The 26,461-nt window shown below is 38.1% G+C and overlaps 1 protein-coding gene across 18 annotated transcripts in view; it reads left to right on the top strand.

Annotated features, from left to right (window-relative positions):
• The window catches only part of sox6 (SRY-box transcription factor 6), a 641,917-nt gene that overhangs the window by 242,012 nt on the left and 373,444 nt on the right, over positions 1-26,461 (top strand). For 10 of the 18 annotated variants that reach the window (XM_072592368.1, XM_072592378.1, XM_072592373.1 and 7 more), the window contains one exon: positions 25,758-26,004. In XM_072592368.1, the coding sequence (XP_072448469.1) occupies positions 25,762-26,004 (243 nt within the window). In that variant the 5' untranslated portion in view covers positions 25,758-25,761. Of the gene's footprint in view, positions 1-1,542; positions 1,563-10,092; positions 10,215-13,339; positions 13,479-25,757; positions 26,005-26,461 lie in introns of those variants that run through there. The other 8 variants (XM_072592380.1, XM_072592372.1, XM_072592382.1 and 5 more) reach the window with 4 other exon arrangements.

Raw genomic sequence — 26,461 nt, 5'->3', positions numbered from 1 at the left:
TGAATATATATAGGGCACATCACAATGCCAAACCTGTATGTGTATAATTAAGGCATATACTGCTGATAGACCTACTGGCATGGAGATAAGACAAAAAACACTGTTAGAACTGTGTAGATAATACTTGCAACACTGCTAGACCTGTATCATACAGGCACTACATTCTTGAATATAAGTAATGAACACAGCACTGATACAGCCATCTGGGTATTTACATTTCTTTTTCCACTGTATCATTGAAGATAACAGTGCAAACTTGATTGCACACATCCATGGGGAACCTAATCAATAACACAAACCTCACAAATGCACAATCATCTTAACAACTATTGTGACAACAACTCTACCCCCTCTCCCACTACCCACTGCATCACTCTGGTGTGATTTGCTTTTGCTTATGGATTATTTTGTATTGCCTTGAACTTTTTAGTCGTTTGCTGATCACATTGTTTATGAGCAAAAAAAATGCAAAATGTTGACTTAGCAGATATTGTAAACAATAATTGATATTGATGTATCAGTATTGAACAGAAATAGAAAGTGGCAACAAAACACCCTCTTTTGAGTTGAAAACGACTTCTTGTTATGGGAACTGCTGCTTAACTTCAGTCATGCAGTTGAAATAATGTCTGTCGATATGGTTTCCATGAAAATTTGACATGGTGCTTGCTTCTTATTGTTGGATACATTCATTTTTCTATCTCTGAAAAGAGCTCATCCACATAAAATGTGTCAGCATGGCATTGGAGTGTTACAGTTGACTAATAAAGTATGATTGACAGTGTGTGGACAGTCTTTCCACTGGGTGAATGAAGCTACCAAGTAAATAGTCTAAAGCCTGGCTGGTAGACTGCCAGAAAAATGTTTTACAATTTACAATGCAAAACAGGTGGCGGGGATTCAGTGTGAAATTATTTGATTTTTATGCAAGGAAGAGCATATTGCTAAAACAGCACAGTTATGTTGTGCCTCCTCAGCCTCTAGGATCCTGGCAAAGAAAATTAAACTCTTGGCTTAAGTGGAAGTCCTGACAATTGCTGCTGAATGGACATTTGAGATGCTGTTAAAGAAGCAAAAATGATAAAGAGAATCCCAAATGTTTATTGAGGCAAAAAGCCTAGGTGCATTTAAGGGGAAAGTAATGAAGTCCATAAAAGCAGAAGGAGTAGAAGCATATGCTGATAGGATTAGATGAAGTCAGAGGGGATGGGGGCAGGGAAGGAGGCCTATGTTGGACCTATAAACCAAATGGTCGATTTCTGAACTGTAAAAGTGCTATGTTATACTATGGAAAATGACTTCCTGTTACTTCCATGTTGCTCTATTAAATACTTTTTATACTGACTGCCTGATGTCTTAGTTCCTCAGGGCAAAAATGAACCAGAGTGATGAGGTCTCAAGTTTGATCCTTACTCTCAATGATGATGTCCAGGGTAGAGTATAAACCCTGAAATTAGCTTCAGTGTTGGGCCAGGAAGAGAGGAAAGGAAATCAACTGGGATCCTTACTCCTAATTATAATTAGATCACTTCTGCTGGAAAGTGCATGATCATGCATGTCAGGTGAGAACAAAATTAATCTTGACTGTGATGGCCTCTGTGGTCAAATACCTAATCAAAATGCATTGTCTATTCTTAGCTATGATGAACGTCCACCTGGGTGAAGAACTATTGGTGCTGATAGTATTATACCCAATGGCATCAAAAGTGCTGTAAATGGGACGAAATACTGTATCAATTTTGCAATGTTATGACACAAGCTGCAAACGAGTCATAATCACTGTCTACACTAAAACAACATTTCCTGGTTGTAACCAACTCTCAACCAATTTGAAGCTGAATGTTACCCCAGGGAGACAGGACTCTCAGCTCCATGTTAACAGCAGTTACCTATTTATCTGTTAAAATGTCAGATTATGCCAATTTTACTGGCAAATCCTTTAAATAGAAGGATGCCTGAGAGAAAGAGTGCAAAATTTATCAGCAGTTGCATTTCTACTGGGAGCCACAAATATTTCTTTGCTTAATAAAATAAGATTTGTTAAATTGATATACATCAGGACATTCCCTCCCCTAAGATAGCCTGCAGTTCCAATCTCCCTGCAGGAATGTGATTTCTCAGCAGCTACTAATAGAGCCGGGAGGTAAGAGCCTCTCAATTCCTGTGACATGACTAATTGTTGTATAATGAATGGCCCAAGTAGGATTATAAGCTTTTACTGTATGTATGTATTAATCAGTCACTGTGTGGTGATAAAAGCTTATCCTATTTTCATTTCATTGCGCTACATTGCCTGAATTTGAAAACAATTAACATTCAAATTAACTCAGTGTAACTACTTCCATGCATTTAGAATTTTGTCAGAAATTAAATTGTATTTGTGAAGAAAATTAATGTTTGCTCAAAGTACAGACTTTTTACACTATCAGGAAAGAGAACAGCATCTGCTTAACATTACAATTGGTATAAGTGGTGCTGAGAGTTTAAAATGTCAAAAAGCTGCATGAACCATGCTGGGAATTTGACACTGCTTTAGTAATGTTTCTGGATAAAATTATTTTATTTGTTTGAATATTATTCCATTAAAGCCTTTTGCAAAGAGACATTGGGTGGTTTAGTGGATATTGCAGTGCCTTGTTTCCTCTGGGAACTGGTTTGGACTGCCAATGTGTATTTGCAATCTTGCTTGAATACGAGGGTTAAGAAACAATAACGAGCAGGGGCATTGAAAGGTTGATTCAAATCTAAATCATACACTGGGAGTTCTAGAGGTTAGAAATAAGAAATTGACAAATTTCCATTTTCCATCATTACCATCCCTCACCTTGACACAGAAACCTAAATCAATGAGATGTTAAAAATTCAGTGGGGTTTTCGATTGTTTGATAACCACTGTTATTGGCTACAATCAAGGCAGTTAAGAGATTTAGGATGGAATTTCTCATGAGTCTTTTTTGGAGAACAGTTGGCAGATTGCTATTGGTACTTGTGATAGCCTTTTCATGACCAGAGTTGTTAGAAGGAATTTTAGCTCTTTCAGCACATTTCTACAAGTGGTATTACCTTACAGGGACACAGTTGCTCAATTCTTTCCCAGTATGAATGTGAGTGGTTCAGAAGCTAGCAGCAAATTAGACCACAGCATGGTGGATCTGTACATGTGCTGTCTGGTTAAGGGAGCTGGTTTCACTAATGTAAATACCAGGAGCACACTTCTTCAGTTACACTTTATTATGCCATTGGGTTGCCACACAGTACAACAGAAACCAGCATAACCAAGACCAGACTGAAATGCGAAAGAGAGAGAGTAGTATATTAGGGAATAGACATGCTGCATTAAGAGTGTGGGATGTGGAGATGTAGTGGATTTTATGTATCAGAATCTGGCTATGTGGATTGCTTCCAACTATTGTATTCCTACAAACAACTTATAATAATGTTGCTTAAAAATAGATATGAGATATTACTTCATGTACTGTATCTGATGTCATAGATTCATGAGAAGTAGAGGCCAAAGGGGCCGTTTGTTGAACTACCTCATTGGCTAGTTGCTTCCCAACACCATAACCATATAGAAGTGAGTTGAAGGCTTCTGGAACCTATTGCTTTCATAATTTACTGTCACAAATACATACGAGCTTTTGTTGCAGTTTCGGTCTTTTTTTCTGATTCCTGCTTTAATTAAAGGAGGGATGGAGCTTTATGTTGGAGAGTGTACTCTACATCTTGTTTGGAAGAAAGTTTAATTGTTAGCGGTTTTGAATAGACTTTTCAGTGGTGCAGTATTCTTATTTAAATATCTTGGCTTTACAAGCGGTGCTTTTTGTTCCAGTCTCACTGGTGCAGTTCTTTGTGCCAGCTCTGTCACCCATTTACTTGTATTTTACCAACAGCCATGCTTCTCCAAATGTGCATGTTGGGTAATATTTCTTGAATACTTAAGAAGTAAAGATTTTTTTAAATTGTCATGGTTTTGATGTACTTATAATCATTTATGTCATTAAGTTCAAAGAGACATTCTGGGCCTAAATCCGACTCAGTATCACCAAGTCGAGTACAAACTCTCCAGTGCCCTTGCAGGACTCCTGCCTGTTACTCCTAAATGCAAAAGAAGACAAAAGATGCTCTCTATTCAAAAGGATTAAAACATCTTCTGCACGTTCAATTTGAAATAAATAAAATAAGTTTGGTAAAAGGATCATGTGTGAGATCAGTGGCAAGCAGCATCATAGAGTGCTGTCACAGTACAAGAGAAATGATATGCTACCATTACTATCAAAAAAGGTCTATGGCTTACAAGACAGGGCAGAAAACCACAACTTAAACTCGGAAGAAATAGGATATCCGTTTTGATATGGAGAGACACTTGGCGCTGTTACTGAACTGTAAAGGCAGACAGCAGTAAGACCATAATGCTAACTAATTATACACAAGTAGTTGTTGAATGTAACGCTATCTGCAGGGACAACTCGCAAGTCAAAACATTCCATCACATCCGAGCTGTAAGGAGAGAGTAGTCCTCGGCTGCTGAAACCCAGTGACAGAATCACCCAAGTTTAAATGCATTTCATTAAAAAATTACCATGTTTGCCTTTCCAGACTTCATAGATAGACCATAGTTCTTGCAGCATTTTCAACTACTTGTCATCAGCTTCAATATTTTTTCCATGTCTACTTCGATACATGTAATATACAGAAACACTTCTTGATCAAGCATCCATTTGTTTGTAACCTGCTTTAATGAGTACAAGGGCTAACTATTTTGCCTAGGAAGCATTCTTGTTGATGAGTAACCTTTGTATAAATATGAGGATATGCTGCTGAGACAAAGCAAACAAAACAAAAGAAATGTGAATGATAACAGGAGGTAAAAAAGAATGAAACGCTGGTAAGACATCAAACTGGTAAATTGACATTAGAAGACCCCCCATGGATCATTTAAATAAAGCAAGGTAAATTCAATTAAAGAAAGATGCTCCCATCTTTATGCCTCTTTAAAAATTAGAAAGTAGAAACTTTCTTTTGATTCATTAATATTTTTTGCATGTGTTTTTAAGCAGTGACCATTAAAAATATTGTTTGGGAACTGATTGGGTGGATCAGCCTGGAATAAGGGTGACAAATTAACTCATGCAAAGAGAAGATTGCAAGGCTAATGACAGTATTTGTGAATTTTAATTCAGTTCAGGCACACTTACAGTAACATATTTCAACCAATACATCCTAATAATGTTACTAGCAATTCCTATTTGTCATATCAATCTCACACCTTATTTATTCACTTCATGTGGGGAAGTGGGGCATTGAGAATTAACAGACACTCTTCAAGCCCCTTCACCAGGTGGAACCTTAATAATTTAGATGAAATACAGGAGACAGTTACTTGAAGCATATTGTCTGTGCTGACTCCTTGCTGGAACAATCTGAAAATAATTCTATTTGCTTGTTCCCTTTCCATGTATAGTAACAGAGATTGAAGGAAATTATCAGAGCAAAAGTCATTACTAATTTTCCAGGTACCTTAGTCAGAATGTCAGATCACAAATGATAATACCCTCATTTGTGGTGTGTCAGTTGATTGGCAAATAGCTTGAGCTGGATCGTGACTGCAGACAGAATCACCCTGGGATTTTCTTTACAAAGTCAGGGTGTGGTATATTCACGCATAGTTTAGTTATGATGGTGCTACAGAGAGACATTTTCATTGCTAGGACAAGGAAACCAAGCCTGTCTGTTTGTTTTTGTGCTGTAAATAACTCTCAAGTTTTCTTTTTAAAGGCTTGGTAACTTTGAAGTACCAATTTATTTATCTTCAAAGATGAGTCGACATCAATTGTAAATTTCTACTGTTTTTGTACTTTACACAGATACGAAAGGATGGCATGAGATATATTTGCATTCTGATGACACAATCAGTGTGAGGTGTTTCCTTGTGTACTTTGATCTATTCCCCATTAAAACTCACCCATGGAACAAAATCAAATTCCAATAGTAGTCAAAGCTGAGATTTGATTGGAAGATGTATGAACTGGAGATCAGTACTTGGCCTAACAGCCATATGAATTTGGTTTCTGACAGGTTTTAAAACTATCTTAAAGCATTTCTTTTACATCTTTGGTTGCCCCATTTTTAAATGAGTTATTTAATCTGGCACTGGCTGCCATCTACTGCCTCACTTGAGTTTTATTAATCATTTACAACACAAGTTAATTAATGGACATTATGCTGAAATTAGTGCAGTCATCACCTGAAGTCTACAGTATTCAGCAGGAGTCAGTACTGAGCAGTCACAAGTGGGAACTATGGAGAACTTTCTAAATGACATTGAAGTCAAAAGAAGGGTTGTAGTGAAACAGTGATTTCTAATTTAGCATTGACTGAAGAGGGGATTTTCAGGATAAAGTATCTTACCAAATGAGCCAATGGAGTAACTATTAAAGAGTAGATGAGCTGTCGAGAGTGACTGTCTCAATGAAAGGCTAACACTGATCAAAAGTAATGCTATATAAGCTTAATAGTCATGCAGATTTAATGTATAAATCACTGCACATTATTTCTCAGAAACGTGTAACTCATACAATCAGTTATCTAGAAGAACAGTGAATCCTGTTATGTCAACAAATGGAGCAAATATACTTTAGAAACCAAGAAGTGGGGAACTACAATAAGATGAATGGTCAGTCACCCTATAGTTCTTTCCAGGAGAATGTTGGTCAGAGCAAATGAGAGCTCCATATCATCTTCAAATAAGTGAACTGATGGAACCTTTTGCATCTATCTACATCACACTAGGTCTTTATTTAATGGCTCATGCCAAGTGCAATATCTCTGATAATACGATACTCTTACGAATTGAAGTATTAAGGAAGAATACTCAGAATATCATAGGTGCCTTACAATCGATAGATTACTTTTGAAGGAAACTGTTGTTTTGGAGGAAATGCAGCAGCTAATCTACAAATAACAAAGTCTTATATGGCCAATGACTGAATGACCAAGTAATCTGTCTTTTGCTGGTGTTGGCAGAGTGATATATGCAAGGGAGTTGAAGAATGCTCCTGCTTTCCTTTGTGTTGCAGGTCCCTTAATGTCTTGATCTTCATATTATTCACTTATCCAAAGGACAGAACTTCTAACAGTGCAGCATCCCCCCTCGATGGTGTGTTGATTAGGTGTTTGGGTCTGCAGGGAATTGACCCCCAACCTTTTGACTCAGCAGTGATAGTGCTTCCTTAGAATTTTCACTTAGATTAAATAGAGGCTACCTGAATGAAAATGATACAGAAACTATCTCAGCCTGGGAAAAATAATATGTTTAAGTCTTCAGAAAATTTACTTTGAGTGACATTTCTTTTTTTTAAGAAAAACAATCTTTTTAGTATCTGTCTATGGGTTTATTTTAAATTAATTCTTATATAAGTACTTTTCAGTTTAATTTGATTACAGGAAACAACTTTATTGGCCAGGTGAAAATGAGAGGCATTATTACTAAAGAAAACACCTCACAGCTCAACTTTTTAAGAAATTAAATTATAGTTTTCACCAGATTATTTTCACAGCTGTGCATAAGCATGTCATGCTTTAAGAACTTTAATATTTCTTTTATATACTCTGCACTGGTAATTTGAAAGTTACTTATGGGAGGTGAAAGGCTCTTGTTTATGTTTCTCAATCTACCATCACTAATATCTCCTGAATCTAGTCAGGTTCCTGTAAAGTGAATAATCAATTTACCACAAAGCCCTGCTCATTTTATGAGTGGTACTCACAGAGGAATTTGCAGTTGAAAGAATAAACCAACAACAGTGCATAGACTAGGGAGTGGAAACTGAGCGAGTTCTGTTCACCTCCAGTCAAAATACATATTCATAACAAATTCCAAATTTAATCAGTTTCCTTCTCCTCTAATCAAAAGCTCCCCCCACCCATCAGTTCAATTCCCCATTTCAAGTGTTATGTTCCAACAGAGCTGAATCTATACATTCAGATTTAAAATATGAATATGTTTGAAATATGCAGCAGGTTGGTTAATACCTGAAATGAAAAATGATCCAATATTATTTCACGCGCGATCCTACTCAGGAGGTCCAACGTAAAATAAGAACTCTTCATCCTCTTTCAGATTCTGACTGAGCTGCTGTGAATTTGCCATTTAAAAAAAATTTAGATTTCTCACATTTATGATTTTTCTTAACTTTTCCAACCTATTGTGGCTCAGAGAATTGTTCAGAATATGAAGTTTTAACTCTGGGATAGAAGAGGGCTTGGTGATAACCCTGGTATACCAATCATTGCTTAGACCATGTAAAATATGAAAGTGAAAATTCAATCTTTACTGTGGTGGATTGGAATGAAAAAATGACACATTACAAATTTAAATAGGATTGAGGTACAGAATTTCAAAAACAGATGTAGCATTTTAGAAGCTGCTGTTGTCCTGGGACTTGAAATTCTTTAGAGAACTGCATGTTATCCCTATGAGTACTGAATGTCCTTTGCAGCTTTCCAAATACCCACATTTTTCCTGTTTGACCTCTAAAAGGAGATGTCTGCGAATCTTTAATGCTGAATCGTATAATGCACAATTAGAACGGTGTGTGTAGTTGACCTGTCAATTCTATAGAACTGGGATTCCTACATTCTAATGACATCCGTGCATTCAGTATAATTAGGGAATGTCATTGTCAGTAAATTGATCATTAGAATGAAACTGGAGACAGAATAGAAAGAAAAACAATGCAAGTGTTGGAAATGTGAAATCGGAGCAGAAGAGTGCAGTAGATTAAATAACAGCATTCAGGGGAAGACAGGTTAACATTTCAGGTCTGGCCTTTTATTGGGGCCTTACCTGAAATGTTATCCCAATATTCTTTCCTATTTTGGACATGATTTTGACCTTTATTTACAGAGGGATCTGGACTAAGAACTTATTTTTAATGTTGTATTTTCGAAGCAAAATGTATATATCCCTGCATTGAAAAGAATCAACCCTGAAGAATGCTGCTTAATGTGCCATTGAAATTTCCCACCCCAGCTCCCCACCCCTCGCAGAGACGAAACAATAAGGGATTCATAAACCTGTCACTGTATGCATTAACCAGCGTTTGCCTATTATTTTGAAGCTCCTTTATTCATTTTTATTTCTGAACAGTGAGAGATGAAACATCAAGGTACAGAGACTGGAAGAGCAGAATACTGCCGGTGCTGTTAATCTGAAATGCTCAACAGGTCAGGCACCATCTGTGGAGAGAGAAACAGAGTTAATGTCTCAGGTCTCTGACCATGTATTTACAGCATTTTTTGATTTTATCGATCAAAGTAGAGACACTGGCAAATGAGTTTTAAAGAGAAAGCTGTGGAGGCTTTCTCAAAGACTGCAAGTACTTGTGAGCAGTTGGAAGTCATTGTTTAAATTGAGTACAACAGTCCACTAATCTGAGGAAGATTGGCATGTTCTTCATTGTGTCATATCACCTGAAGAATGCTGCTTAATTGTCCTGTTTATAAGAAGCAAATTCATTTATATCAATTGCTTTGTATTCTCAAGCTCTCTAAGCAAAATAATTTAACTGTTTGGATCAAACTTCACCTGACTAATACCAGAAATAAAACAAAGAACTGCTGATACTGGAAATCTGAAAAAAAAACAAAGATTGCTGGAGAAACTCCACGGGGTGTTCTGAAGAAGGGTCACCCAAACCAAATGCTGTCTCTCCACAGATGCTGCCAGACCCACTGAGTTTCGGCAGCAATTTCAGTTTTTGTTTCTGACTAATACCTGCTTGTCCACCTTTGGAGAGATTGATTGAGCACATATACAGAATAAATGAATCTATTGTTCAGAGCACAAAGGGATATGGCTGTTACGCCTTCATTGTTTAATGTGCAACAATGTGAATTAATTTGCACATCTGGCCACTTTCGGGGCAACTTGCTTCTCCTGCATCTTAGAAGGTATCTAGGACGGAATGTTGGTATCACTTATTTTTTGTTGTCTGAAGAAGGGTTATGCCTGAAATGTTGACTGTCTTGGTTCTCAGATCCTGCCTGACCTGCTGTGCTTTTTCCAACAGCACGCTTTATCAAATCTGGTCAAAGTTGAGAGTGTGGTGCTGGCAAAGCACAGCAGGTCAAGCAGTATCCGAGGAGAATCGACGTTTCAGGCAAAAGCCCTTCATCAAATCTGGTCAAAGAGTTGTAGTACCATTGTATTGGTAAGCATTCCTTACATAGGGAACAAACGGATTGGCTACTGCCAATATCAATCAAGTGAAAAGACATATTTAAGATTTGAAATTGTCTTGTCCAGTAGAAATCTTGTGATTAAAAACTGAAAGACCTGCAGATGCTGGAGATCTGAAATGCAAACAGAAATTGCTAGAAAATCTCAGCAGGTCTGGGGATATCTGTGGAAAGAAATCAGTGTTAATGTTTCAGATCCAGTGACCCTTCTTCATTGATAGCATGCCTGTTCTGAAGAAGGGTCACTGGACCCAAAATGTTAACTCTGATTTCTCTCTACAGATGCTGCCAGACCTGCTAAAACTTTCCAGCAATTTCAGTTTTTTTTTCGTGATTAAAAACTTTCCTCCAAAACACCAACATCACAACAGCAAGTAATTATTTAACTTTATCGAATTAATATGGGAACATTTCACAAAATATCATGGAAGTCATTTTGTAATGGTAATCAGGGTGTGTACAACATTTAAAAACCTGCCTGGCAGAAAAAAGCAGGATGTTTTACAACATGAATTGTAACTTAACGTTCGTTTTACTGCATCTGTTTATGAAATAACAGTCATGAAGGATAGCATAACTTGCTTAATTATACAAATGCTTAATATGCATCATCTTACTGATCTAACCACTGATTATTTATAGCAATGTATGTGAATTTTGCCCACAAAACACCTCAGTAATAGTTCCATAAGCAACATTTATGTTTTTGTACCTGTACCATTATTAGAAATAGCCTGGGGTTTCATCTCAGGGGTTTAGATCCCTAACAGTTCAGTATTTGTAACATACACATCATGTGTCACCTGGCCATCTCATATCATCACATTACTCCACCATAATGTGATAGTTGTGTTACATGACCCTGAGGTTTTGCACAATATGCTATCAAGTTTTCTGATGCTCTGAGAAGTTGTGTTACTGTTTCCAGCCTCCTATTCTTTGATCAAAGTTATTTGTGTATCACTTCCCAGTCAAAAGTAATGTTCACCTGCCACATTGTTAAACTAAGATGAAGTAAGAGTTTTCCATTACGTTTAAGCATTTTAAAATTTATTCTAGTTGTATGGATTCTATAATAACAGAATGAATGAATTTATTTTGCTATGTTAACTCATGTCAGATAAATTGAAATGCATCAACTTATTAACAAAATGTACAGTATAGCTTAATTAGAATGGTTGAGTAATGAGAGAGACTTTGACTGCTCTTTCTGAAATGATCGTGGCTATACATCTTCAGATTTAAAAAAAAAAGTTCTATGGCTAGAATTTTACAGGGTCTTTGAAGTGGGGTTAATACTAGAAAGGTTGGTAAAATGGCAAGGAAAGGCTTTGTATCTTCCCAATGCCATGCCATTACGTTTATTGGCAGGAAAGGTGGCAGACAGCCTCCTGCCTGGAGCCCATGTGAGCCATTTAAGAGGCCAATTTAGAAACTTACCCTGTTATACTTCTGCATCAGCGATGAAAGGTATCTCCACTGTGTGGGAAGATTGTCAGATAAACACTGACATCCTTCTGGTGGACTCCAGGTGAGGGAATTTTTTTTGTGTACTCTTTGGTCCATGTAGGACACTAACACCATCCCCTGCCCCAGCTATCGTGACTTCCCCCATTGCAATGGTGCAGTATGGCCTCAGTAACATCCCAACCCACTCAATCTCACGAGAGGCTGTCATGTAGGTAAGTGGGTCAGAACTTACTTACATTGCTTTAATGGTGCCATGCATTCTCCTGCCAAGAACAGGCCCAGGAGAGACCACTGCTGAATCACCAACCCTCTGATTGGGATATCCGCTCTTGGAGCTGGGTCACCCTGGTTAATAAGCTAATATTCTGGCAGCAACCATCTAACTGGCTACTGCCAGGAAGATGCAGCCCTTGGTCCCACTGTCACAGAAGCTGAGTTACTCCTGCTTTCAGCCCCAGTAACACATAGCCTTGCAGTGCTTGGAAAACGCAACACTTAATTCCATAGCAATCCAACATTTTGCCAGTGAATGCTCCACTCTAGAACCATTAAAGTTCTATCAATGGATGGTAATCAAATGAAAATAAAACGCTGTAATTGTTTCAAATTGAGTTTCTTGTATATATATTGATAGTTGCCAATTGTGTGTTATGTTATTTGTAGAGTAAACCTGCTCACTCCTTGTAGACTTAATACTGGAAGTAAGTACAATGAAGGTTAAGACAAAATATACAAATTTCATAGAAGTCTTGCATTTCCCCTACCTCAAAAGAAAAGCATGTCTCAGTCTGTTTTTAGTGACTGGTACAATTTTGATCTTCACATATGTGATAATGTTCGTTGGCTGCATCAGATGAGGTCAGTGGAGTATAGATGACTACATATTCAAACAATCAGAAAACCTTAAGAATGATTATAGCACGGAAGGATGACATTTGGGATATTACATCAGCCCTCCATAAGAGCAACTCAGCTGAGCCCACACCCTTTCACCACAGTCCTGCAAATCTTTTCTCTTCAGCCGTTCATCCAATTGTATTTGGAAAATGACAATTGAATCAGCTTCCACCACCCATTCAGGCACTATACTCCTAATCCTTCACCACGTAAAAAATGTTCTTTCCTGATGTCACAAAATGTTCATTAGCCACTCACCTTAAATCTCTGTCCCCTGGTTCTGGACTCTTCTCTGGAAGCTCTGACTAGTGTAGTCACACCTTCTCTAAATTTGCTGCTGTAGTTGTGTGAAACTGTTATTCATCAAACTGTGGTCTTTCTGAATAACAATATTCATTTCACAAGAATTGCTGGGAATACATGGTTTTGGGCCTCTCCCTGTGAGATTCTAAATCAGGCTACATTCCATCTCTTTTAGATCTTTGAAATTGAGCTGAATCCAAGTTATCAATTGGAATTTCATTTTTTGCAACCTTGCTTATAATGGAAACTATTTCTGTTGACTTTTGTTTCTGTGATTAGAACACTCACAGCAGGTTTATTTAGCACTAATGCCACCTTGATACATTCAATATTCATCTTTACCATAAATTATAGGCATACTGTGTCTGTGAACCTTGCTACTTTCTATATGTAGACTTTGACATTATTTTCTTCATTTCATTAAAAGTGATGTCAAGGAACAGCATTAATGGAGAGCCTAGATGGTAAAACAAAATCAACTGAACCTAAAGTTTGGACAGCTTCTGATCAATATCCTTTCTTGCTGCTGCATGTAGACAAACTTTGATCTTACAGCACAGAATGAGGTAATTCAGCCAATTGTGTCTGTTTCCAACTGTTTGAAAGAGTTATACAATTAGTTCCACGCTGCTGGTCTTTCTTCAGGGTCTTGTTATCATGTATCTTACAGACACTTATCTTACAGTGAAGTCTATCAGCAGTGGAGGCCATAGAAGTGTATGCATCCAATCAAAGACACTCCAGTGGAATTATCACATCATAGCACTGTATGCTTGTCATCTTCAGTCTTGTTGCTGATGCCACATTGGATCTGCTTAATTGCAGTTACTGCTCCTTAATTTACTGCCAAGTCTTTACTTTGCAATATGGACTCTTCATCTAAAAATATGAATTGATTGGAGTATTTGCTCATTATAAAGCTTATTTAGGTCAAAATTGTGGCCAGTGTTCTTGCAGTATTTGAATAATGATGTTTTTCAAGATATATTTATTTTAAAAGTTCATAATTAGATTTGTGAATCTCATATTCAGTTTTAAGCCGATGTTTTATTAATTTTTTCTCCTGGAAGGCAGAATCACTGCACTACCTCCATTAATTGAGAATTGTACCAATAGCTGTTAAACCCTCTTGGAAACATGGACTACTCCATAAAACTCCTATTTAAATTGGGATTAGCTTAATTATTTTATCTTGCACCTGATATTTCAAGCACTTCATTCACTGAAATATTCATGAAAACATGTGACAGATTTGTAAATTTTGTCTTTAACAGTTATACACTGCTTTATGAGCGTTTTAATCAGGATGTATTTGCTTGAAGAAACCATACGAGGAAGTTAATGATTTTGCTAATTTGAAAAATGCTGGTATGATTACCTAAGGTTAACTGATTTGTGCATTTTACAGAATACAGTATAAAGTAAATTTACTCTGTGGCAAGCAATCAAAGAGAAGCACCTCTGTTTTTATATTTCTGGTTGCTTTTACAGTGTTTTTAAAATTCCTTTTTCATCCCTCTAATTTCCTTCTTTCACTTTTTCTTTTTCTCTCTTACTCATTTCTCTCTTTTTCTTATAACTCTCTAATTTCTTATACTTCTGTTTCTTTTTTAATGCCTTTTCTGTGTTTTTAAAAAAATATGCTGTCTTTTTCTCAATCATTTCTTTCTCATCCTTCTTTTCCATTTTGCTTTCATCAGCTGTGATAATTTCTTTAAACATCTTTCACAGAAGCACATCTGATACCCCAAACCAAACTAACATCCTTTAGTTTGGAGAGTATACTGTTGATCCTTTATGGGCTTGAGTCAGTAGTTTGTCTCAGAAGCATTATATGTAATGGAGGAGGTCAGGTAGACTAGAGAAGGTGTCAGCTCTTCAGCAAAGTAATACAACCCCAACTGGGACCTGGCAGAGTTCCTGTGCACAGTGGATATTGTGATTCAATCAGTCCCAGCACTTGAAGTGAAACCCACTGTGAGTGTGCACCTGGCAAACTTGAAGTGAAAAGCAAGGAAAGGCTTTTGAAAATGTTTTCCATTGCATCTTGATGAGATTTGGGTCAATTTGTTGCTATCTTAATTGTATCCAGGTCAAATCAAGTTGGTCTTAGGACACAGTTTCTGTCCATTCTAGACAAATGCAGCACTGTGTATTATGACAAATAACATGCTAAACCATCTGAAAAGATTATTAAACTGTTAAGAAAACTTGAGTCTTCTGCTACTGTGATAGTTCAATTGGTTAATGCACTATCCAGTGTAATACTGAGCCGCACAAATCAGGCACAGATGCGACAATTGACCTCACATAAATACCATCAATCAGTGCTTGTCATGAACAATCAGTGTCTGCTTTTCAGCATTTGCAGACAAAACCAACTCCTCCTCTTAGCACTATTTTTCCATTAGTGGGACTCCTGATTCTTCCCTTCAATATTGCTTCAAGTTTCTCTTGTTCGTATCAATCCTGGTCCTTTCTGTTAACATTCTTTCTGACTGCTCCCTTGGTGCAATGCCTTGTTCTTCCCCTCTTAGAAATACATTCAGAATCTTCTCCTTCGAACTTGAAAATTATTAAACACATGTTCTGTAGTACTGGGGTAGAAAATCACTGCCAGTATGAGATTGCAAAGGGAAGTGAAGTACTACCATGAACTGGAAGATGGAACATGGGGATCAGAATGTTGATGAGAGAAGGAGGGGAGAAATACCAGCATATTATTTTCAGTCTCTTTCTTGATTATTTCAATTTGATATGGCACTCATAAACTTTTGGGGAAAAGAGTTCCCAATTTCCACTTTTTTTTTGTGAAAGCGTGTGTCCTGATTTTAAATTGTCCAACTGTAATTTTAAAAATTACGCCTACTTGTTCTAGGCTGCATGTTCCACTGGGCTCTATTTATCTTATCCCATTTTCAATCAAAAACCAAATATGATTTTAGCTTAACTCTTTAAATTCTGATATAATTCCAGTGGATCTGTGATGTACTGAATAAACTCGTTGCCAGGATTGAACCATGTCAACATAAATTGGAATGGGAGATGAATGGCTTTACATCACTGTGAAGATTGCCTTAGGACATTAACAATCTATTTTACAACAGACTACCAACACATAGTCAAAATATTCATGCAAAATATGAAGGAGTATACCTACAACTTTTATACAGCCTTCAATATAAGCAGTCGGGGAAGTGAAATGAATGATTTAGTGGCAAGTTATTTTAATCATGTAAGCATGTCTATTTACACCTTCAATAAATGTACACGACTTAGGACTAAAATCGGGCTGAGTTGTTAAACGTTTTGAGGTCATGTCAGATTTTGTTTTTTTCCAGAATAATGGTGTTAGCACTGTTGGATCTATTAAAGTAAAAATCATCAATATATCCTGTTGCTAATTGCAATTTAGTGCCTACATCTGGAAAAATGTAATGTAGACAGTGGAGGAATGTCAGAATCAGCTTGGTCTTGATGCCTACATAGCCAAATAAACTTCCAGCATTAATTGACAATATGGGTGAGGTCATTGAAATCAACCTGTAAGGACTATGCCTCTTCTTTCCTCTTTTTGTCTTTATTTTTCTTCCTTTCTTTCGATTTCTCTCTTACTCATACATACTGTCATACTCATATTCACTTAGATATTTGGGGCACAATCTTGTTTTCTTTGGCTTAGTGCCAGTTTTGCTGAGTTTCATCGAGGGTTTCAGACCGTGAAGCCTAGCGAGTTTTCACACTGCATCTTATTAAACTTCCTTTGCTGCTCTCTCACCCAATTCTAGCCCAGTTCTGCCACTCACCATATCTGGAACAAATCACCATTGCTGGGATATTCCAAAATGAAATGGCATTCCTGGTGCCAGCATGATATTTAAAAGGTTGTTGTGTACCTAAACAAGCACAGTGAGTATATAGCTACCCTGTGTGTTCCTGACATTTGCCCTGGAAGTAGCACACAGGGGAAAATTGGCATCCCACTTTGCAGGTTGGAACCCTGGGTGTACAGGTGGAATGGATGGTGCATGTATGGGATGTCCTCCTTGCAAGACATGACAGTGGAGGCCATAATACTAGACCATGACAGTCTGGTCCAAGGTTAATACAGTAAGGTCAGTGCAGACTAAGCCATCTGGAGGAATGCATAGCACTGTAGGAAGAAGGTTAATGATCTTCTTCACTCTGTCAGTGTAAGTTTTGTTCAATACCTGCCTCTCACTCCATCTCTTCCACTGTACCCATCTCTTATCAAGGTTAATGCACTGCCATTCACACTTATATCTGCAATATCTTCTCTCACTGGCTGTCTCCCATGCCAACCTCCAATATCACATGCCCTGCTTCTTCTGCACTATCATTTCACTTGCTTGTGACATCTCCGAACTTCCACCAAAAAAACCCCCAAAACTTTTAGTTTCCTCAGTACCTACCTGCCTGTCTTTAATTCAATGAGGAAAATAAACAGAAAATGTCAAGACGGGTAGTAGGCTGTCCAACATTTGGCTTCTCACCTTTTCTGTGGAGAGGATCTTGATTCTGACCTCCCTAATTGGCTAACTGGCTGTGTCCATGATCCTGGATTTCTGTTGGCCTCGCTGGAAATCTCATGCCATTTGTGCCATGGTCTATATCATTTAGGTCCCATAAGTTCCTGCCTTTGGTCTGTTTGTTTTGTAATAACTTATTCACTTTGCTTTGAAAACTTCCTGTTTAATTGAATATGTAAATTTTTGACAAATTGAGAACCCACATGTAAGAATGAACAGCCAGCGTAATCGTTTATATATTGTATACTCACATGTCAGAATGGAAAAGGTTATGTTTTTCACCAAGTAATGGTCTATGTAACAGTGTGCGTATTGTAACTAGTTAATCACATTCAGCCTTTCCTGATTAGAACTTTAAATGATTGAGTCTCTGGTTTTCACTTTGGTGTATTCTACTGTTTTCTAACATTTTGTGGGAGTCGTATAATCCCTGGTGATTATATCAGTAACGTCAAATAACCCTCTGGAATACAATTTTCCATTAAAGACCACTGTATTTGCCCTGTGTGGAACAATAGGGAATTACCTGATCCACTAGTTATTTGCAGAGCCTGATTCTAAAGGTTATTGAAAAATGTGTGCTGATGTATTATTGTCAATGGGATTCTTTCTTTTTTTTTGATTGGGTTCAAAATCTAGTTAACTTCACTGATTTTTCTGTTTCCAATAGTCCGTTGATGTTGCAACCATAATGTAAGGAAATAATCTCCATTGTTGACATGACACAATGCTACTCCAGTGTGTTAGTTTTTAGGGGGATATCGTACAGTGGCTTATATAGTAGAAGTCTCCCTTCTCACCCTTATTGTCTTCTGTCCTATTTTAACTTATGCTACCTAATGTTTTGCAGTTGCTTGGAGCTCTTCTCAAATTTATTTAAGTAAACATTCCTAACATATGTCTAGATTGTATCACTGGGCAATTTTGACTATGGTAGAAGATCATGCCTAGTTTGCCTAGACCTGGAAGAGCCGACTCAACAATTGAACCAGGGATTACTCCACTCTGTATCAGTCATAGAGCTAAGAATCTGTTTGAGATAGCCAGGAAGGAGAGGTGCATATCAAACAATTCCTCTAATAACTAAAGAACCAGAAATTGTAAAGATTCTAATCTCGCTCTTTTGTCTCGGAAGAAGCTGAAGGAGTTTTAACCGTAAGCCAAGAAGGCCTGCTAGTTCCTGGCTAACTTGGACATTAGCAAATGCATGGCAAACACTTTGCTCACCATCACAGTGAGTAAAACGTGTGTTGGATACAGGATGGCTTTTTTTGTCAGCTTGTCAATGCTTGATTGTAATACTGTGCGCTGTCACTTTGATTCCTTGTAGAATGTGCACATACTGTGCACACCCAAACTCTTTGGAGTGGCTTTCTCTACAGAACTGGCAAATTCTGTGGGATCCTCAATTTTCAAATCTCTTTATAAGTTTTTCACTAATTTAGGGATGACGAGTATTGCTGCCAGAGCCAAAGTGTTGCCAGATGGAAAGTGTAATAAGTTCCATTCTCCAGTAGTGAATTAACCCTCACCCTGATGAGTGACAGATTATTTTGGCTCACATACTGCTAATGTTCGTATTTTAACTATAGGTTTTTTTCCCCTCCAATTTTCTCTTTTGAAGGCATTGGCCCATGCTGGGTTCCACAGGGATCAAAAATGCTCAAGCACCTCGCCCAAATTGCCATTCTTCATATGTGGGCTTGTCCTCATTGACTGTGAGACCAATTTTTTACTCACCAGATGCCCACACACAGACAATTTCCTTTAAGGGTCACAGAATAGCAATAAGAAGCTGCGCTGATTTTTAAATTCCTCTCTCAAGTGAAAGATCCTTAAGCCTTTAATAGTGTCCCAGCCTCTGCCTCATTTCAGGATCAGAAAGTAGGAGAATCTTAGATTTTCCTATTTTGTGAACACTACTGAAATTATGGGTTCACATGATGAATTCTACTGAATTGAAAACATCTCTATACTCCACTTTTGAAAATCTATTAATGATAGTTGAGGAGGAGGGAGTTCCATCGTATCATATAGAGAAGTAGCACAGCAGAATGAGAAAAGAAGTAGTGTGATATTAAGTTTAAAATTGAAAATTTTAATCATGGGAATGTTTATGGAAGTTTGGGAGGCAATTCTTGCATATGCCCTAATAGAATAATTATTAGTCCTGGAGCCAACTTGTAAAAAATTACTAAATAAAACCCAGCTCTTTGCGAAAAAAAGGTTTGTCTCCAAACAGTGAGTATAAAATCTTCCTTATTCCTTTATCTATTACTTGCCTTGAACCTTTGTCTGCATGGAAAATACTTCCATTTCAAATTGATACACTCTGGTTTCAGTTCTCTGCTACCCAGTTTGTTATAATCACTAATCAGGTGCAAGCTCTGGATATAGCAAAGGGATTCAGGTGCAATACCATGGAATTGGACTCTAAACTTTGCAGAATCTCTAGCCAAAGTGACTGAGTACAGCTATAATGACTTGACAATGTGCAAAATTGACCACATATGTCCAGTTTGTAAAAGAAAACAGGAAATATCCAATCCAGCCAATTACAGTCCAACAGCTTGCTGTTAGCTATCAAATGGTGATGGAAGTTGTCATTGATAATGGTGTCAAGCAGCTCCTCAAATATGCAAGTAATTAGCCTTTGTCCATATGTACCAAGAGCAGGACAACATTCAGACTTGAGCTGATAAGAAATAAGTATCACTCATGACAGGCAATGACTAAGGTAGATAAGCAGGAGGCTGGGAGAACATAGCAGGCCAGGCAGCATCAGGAGGTGGAGAAGTTGACGTTTTGGGTGTAACCCTTCTTCAGGATTGAAAATGTTGTCTCAGTTTACCTTGGATGCCAGCATCTGCAGTTTTTCTTTGTTTCTAGCTCGTGACTAACTTAAACAAAGAGGATCTAACCAGCTCCCTTTGAAATTAAGCGGGGTTGCCATGGCTGAAATGCCACCATCAGAATCCTAACCCTACCATTGTCTCAAACATTACTGGACCAGCTATATAAATAAAATGGCTACAAGAGCAGGCCAGAAGTTGGGAACTGTATGGCAAGTAATTTGCCCCAAAGCATACCTATAAGTCAGAAGTGATGAAACATTCTCTACTTACCCAGATGAGTGCAATACCAAAGATACTCTGGAATCTTGAAATAATCTCAGATAAAGCAATCTGTTTTCTTGGGCATTACACCCTTAGAAGCACAACATGCTGCATTAACAAGATGCGTTGCAGTGATCCATCCAGACTTTTTCAACAAGACCTTCCAAGTGTGCAATCTCTGCTCTCTAGAAAGACAATGGCCACATATGGATGGGAAGACCACCACCTATAAGTACCCTTCCTCATCCGGCACCAACCTGTTTCAGAATCATATAGTCACTGTTATGGATCAAAAACATGGAACTCCTTTAATATCAGCACAATGGTTATAACGACTTCATATGGATTGCAATGGTTCAAGGATAATTGGAGATGGGCAACATTTGCTGGCCTACCTGTGATGGTGACTTCACATTTATGAATAAAATAATCATCCATCGTCTCTTCTATGACATGCTTGTTTGATATTGTACCAAATAGAATGAGCAGTTTCCCTATATGTTGCACAAAGAATGTTGGATGATAATTTGTCTCATTACACCTAGAGAATTATGACTTGTAACATATATTTGACTTTAGGATATGGCTAATAGAACCTTATCCTTTCTTGATAATATTCACCAGCAGCATCCAAAGGACTTCTTTCTCCATCCTTCTCCAGAAATACATTTCACAACTCTAGTCTTTGGATGTTCATTTTTATTAAGGTCTGTTTTCCAACCATTTACAACAAGACACTCCAAGTTATAATCTTGATAATTCTTAAGATCTCTGCTCATGACACTAACCACATTATACTGTGTGCATGTTACAGCTGTTGACTATTTATTTTAACCTCTAGTTCCCACCGTTACTTTTTATCATTTTCACGTTATCATTACATTAGTTTTAATTGCATTTTACATTTCATTCATTCTATCTATCCATGTGGTATCTGCTGATCTTTTGGTATGATGGCCACTAGGATCTGCGTGTCTCCAAATCTCACTACTTTTTCTGATTAACCTCCTAGTTTGATGTGGTTTCGTACTTCATCTGATGTTTCCATTTATTTTTACATTAATTTTATTTACTCATGGGATGGGGGTGTTGGTGTCTGGACCATCAATTATTGCTCATTCCTAATTGTCCTTGATAAGATGGTAGTCAGCTACCTTCTTGAACTACTGCAGTCTACTTGCTGTAGTTGGACGCAAATTGCCATGGGAGAATGGAGTTTCAGAGTCTCAACCTAATCATGTTGACAGAATGGTGATATATTTTTAATGATGAGTGGCTTGGAGGGAAGCATACAGATAGTAAGGTTCGCATTTATTTATGGCCCTTGGCTTTCCAAATTGTAGTGGTCATGGGTTTGGAACGTGCTTTCTAAGGAATTTTAGTGAATTCTGTACTATATCTTAAAATACCTTATAGAGGTTTACAAAATTATGAGGGACATGAATAGGATAAATAGGCAAAGTCTTTTCCCTGGGGTCGGGGAGTCCAGAACTAAAGGGCATAGGTTTAGGATGAGAGGGGAAAGATATAAAAGAGACCTCAGGGGCAACGTTTTCACACAGAGGGTGGTATGTGTATGGAATGAGCTACCAGATGAAGTGGTGGAGGCTGGTACAGTTGCAACATTTAAGCGGCATTTGGATGGGTATATGAATAGGAAGGGTTTGGAGGGATATGGGCCGGGTGCTGGCAGGTGGGACTAGATTGGGTTGGGATATCTGGTCGGCTTGGATGGGGTGGTCTGAAGGGTCTGTTTCCACGCTGTACATCTCTATGACTCTATCTTGAGGATGGTACACACTGCTACAATTAGGCATCAGTGGTGGATGGTGTGTATGTTTGTGGATGTGATGAAATTCAAATGAACTGCTTTGTGCTGGATAGCTTCAAGCTTCTTGAGTGTTGTTAGAAGTTGCACTCATCCAGGAGATTGTTTCATCACTCCTGACTTGTACCATACATATTGAACAGTCTTTGGGGAGTCAGGAGGTCAGTTTGTTCGCTGCAGATTTCCTAAACTTTTGACTTGCCCTTTTAGCCACAGTATTTGTACGGCTAATCCAGTTCAGTTTCTGGTCAATGGTAAAACTTCAAGGTGTTGAAAATGGGGTATTCAGCTGTGGTAATACTGCTAACATCAAGGAGAAATGGTTAGTTTCTCTCTTTTTGGAGACAGTCATAGCCTGACATTCAGGCGACTCTAATGGAACTTGCCACTAGTCAACCCAATCCTGGCTATCATCAAAAACCTGTTTCTTTTGGAGGTGGACTGTTTCAGTATATCTTAGGAGCCTCCTCCTTCAGTAATTGTCCATCACCCATTCACATCCACACAGGATATCGCATGACTGCAGAGCTTAGTTTTGAGCCATTGGTTGTGGAATTGTTTAGCTTGATGCTTATGATTTTTGGCATGCAGGTAGCCTTCATTTATAGCTTCACTGTGTTATCAACTCAAGCTTGGATATGCCTGACACTGTTCCATGCAGGCTCTCCTGCACTTTTCATTCAATCAGTGTTGGTTCACCTGCTCATGAAAATCTTGCTAGTATGCAGTGAGAGGCATTTTTGCTTCCATTTACATTAATTAGCCTTTTATTATGAACTAATCTCACCTCATTTATGTGCAGTTTCCTATTCTCTCATCCATCAGTTCGAGACTGGGCAGTGACAATTTCCAACATGAAAGTCAGAGCAGTTACCTGGTTACTTCAGCTCACTACTTGCTTCTCTGGCCCTATATCTTAATCACTATAACAACACTAGGATACCAAGTCAGACCAAATCAGATTTGCTATCACTGGATTTGTGACACAGTGAAATTAAAATGTTCAATGACCCTCAAAATTACCCAAGTGCTCCTCACCAGCCTTTAATACAGCTACCAGACACCAAGTTTATAACTTAGACAGAAATTAACAATTTATTACAAATGCTGTAACATTAATAGAGTAAAGCTAAACAACAAGATAAACTCATGTCTGAGTTATTCATACAATTGGAGCACACAATCACAAGTCACTCTCAAATCCAAATAGATACAGCTAAGGGATAAATTAGAAAGAAAATAAGAATTGTACTTTGCCAGTTCACTAACTGTTTCAATGATGAGTACCAAGTCCTAATTAAATCCTTAAATGCGGTGTTTTATTGTAGGTATGTGGAATTGTATTTTGCTTTAATTCCAAAATCACTGGTCAATGCAAGCAGCTTTCAGCAGACTCTGAGGAATATTCACTTATTCTTATAAACTGGGATACTCCTCTGAACTTGTAATTATTCTTTAACCGAATATAAAACTAGAGAGTGTAAAACTCAAACACACCTTTCTAGTCCCACAGCTTCCAAGTAGATAGCCTTCCACTCCCAAACATTAGTCGTAATCAGTTCAACTTATGGTTTCTCTTTTCCACACTCTGTGTGGTTGCCTGGCCAGCACTGACGTCCCAGTGATTGACCAGTGAAACATCTAACCTGTTACCAATCGTTGCACATAACACATCCTGATGCCAAAACGATGCAGTGTTCTCAGAACAGTAATTAACCTGTAGTTATCTTTCCATGCCAAATCCCATATGCAAACATCAGTTTGCTTGTTCTTTTTATATTAAAAAAAGCTGCTGTTCAAAGTTCTAAGTTTGATTCTCAACTTCAGCTCATAGTTCCAAATCAAACACAAGTAAAATAAAGAAAAATGGTGATGTCTCAACAAGACATTAGTCATCAACATCTCAGGACTTGTTCCTGATGGCATTGAACTTGTACCAGCCTTTCCACACCCTCATGGTAAATCACCAAGACACTTGCAATACAGGTCTGCACTTTGATCCTGTACTTTGGAGCATGCCACCTCTTTAAATTGACATGCCGCTGGCAGGACACTTTGCACTCATGGACATGCACCCACCTCAGGGATTAGACTAGCATGCCTCTCATGGTTTCTTGCTCATGATCTCAGTGCTTACTCGCTTTATGCCTGCTTTGATATTCACAGCATCTTTGTCTTGTCTTTCCTTTTTGCAGAAGATGAATAGTTAAATAACCAGGTTGGGTGGGAGCATGATGATGAACAAAGCCAATTAGGTTCATGAAGAAGGCCACAAAGCAGGGACTATGAACATTTGAAGGGACCACCTACAATGAGAGAATGACAGACTCACTGTGTGAGGCATGATTGCTGTTTTCTTCTCTGGAGGTTAAAATGGTTGCTCACTTCATACCTTGTACCATCAAACATCCTGTGGTGCTGGGGATGGCTAGATTACATTCCTGTTGTTTCAGCTTCAATGACATTCACTCAGACAATTGGCGATGAAAATCAACAGATGTTTACAACCTTGCAAACTCATTTACAATGAAGTTTCACTGTATCATCTAAATGCCCTCAGAAGATATTACCTCTCCTTTCGTTCCTGTTATGTCTTGCTGCAGTCTTATGGTCTGTGACTGGGATGGATGGAGCCTGGCCTACAGTAGGCCTGTTGGTCTTTGGAGTATTGGTTGGGTGACCTGAGGGATTATTGTAGCTAGAGGACCAAGACATGCTGAGTGTAACCTGCCCAGAGGCAGTTGCACCCTCCTTTGGAACTGAAGGTGAAAGTAAGTGTGGAGATGAAAGGCCTGCCATCATTGGAATGTCCTGAGAGGAGACTTCTGGCTTCTCTGAATGTGGCTTTTCCCTCCTGTTAGGTACCTACTACCCTGTCTCCTTGTGATAAAGAGGCACACTGAGGGAGGTTGAGATTCTTTGCCCCACTGTTGTTTTGCCATTGGTGCTGATCACTACTAATATTGACAATGCCATCATCACAATGATTGAAATGTCAGAAATGCATAACTATTTTGTTTTTGAATGAAAAAACTTTGTAGAGACTATTTACAAAAGTCTTCATTGAATTGAAAGTTCAGTTAATGTAATACTGATTTGGTTATATGATTTTGTTTAATAAGTTTGTTTAAAACCAAAGATAATTTTAGCCAACATTTTTTTAACATAGTTTGTTTTTTAAATAGATACAAGGCATGAGGAATTTACCATGCTTTCCATGTTAAAAATAATAACTCTGTATATAATATATATAGTAAATCATACATTTTGAAAAATTCAAAACAACTTTCTCAATATTTTAAAGCACTCTGTTATTGTAACTAAACCTGTGTCCTCCATTATGTTCAACAGCAGAATGTCTTCCAAGCAAGCCACCTCTCCATATGCTCCTTCTGCTGATGGAGAGGAAGCAATGGTCCAGGAACGATTGGTACGGGAGAGGGAAAGGGAGGAGCTCAGTGATCAACACACAGCCCCACATCTGCCCCTCCATACATTAGTAATCAACAAACCTCACTCTGAGGGGCTACCCGCTGTTGTCAGCAGCCTCCAAGCAGACAGTGATTGGGAAAACATGGCGACCACCCAACACAGAACGGTAAGGCAGCCCAAATGTCTTCATGTAGCATCTTTTTCATCTACAAAAGTTAAATCTTTGTGCTTTCCAGGCTTGGATTTTCCACTGCTCATTCATATGTTCAATCATGGATCCCATTTGCTAAATGGATATTCTGCCCCCTGGGTGAGATACCTGCCTCTCAGTTTTGGCACCAATGGAAACTGAGTGAAAATGGATTGTCCTAGCCGATTTCTATATCCACAGAATACTACGAATTGTTTTCTACCCATTACTACCAGACACAATTCTGTGATAGCAGAGTGGATTCTCTGATTTCGCCCCCATTTTCTATCCTTCTCCCCTGAACAAAATAACCTTTGGCGATATCTCAACTAGATGATCATTGTTTACATCTGAGTATGACAGGAACACCTCTTTATATCTGTCTATCTTTCAGTCTCTCTCACACGCACATGCTTGCTCACACTCACTCACA

This window comes from Chiloscyllium punctatum, chromosome 22, assembly GCF_047496795.1.
Source record: "Chiloscyllium punctatum isolate Juve2018m chromosome 22, sChiPun1.3, whole genome shotgun sequence".
In the NCBI taxonomy this organism is placed as follows: Eukaryota; Metazoa; Chordata; class Chondrichthyes; order Orectolobiformes; family Hemiscylliidae; genus Chiloscyllium; species Chiloscyllium punctatum.
Note: the sequence above shows the minus strand (reverse complement) of the source record. Positions and strands in the feature narration are given on the sequence as shown.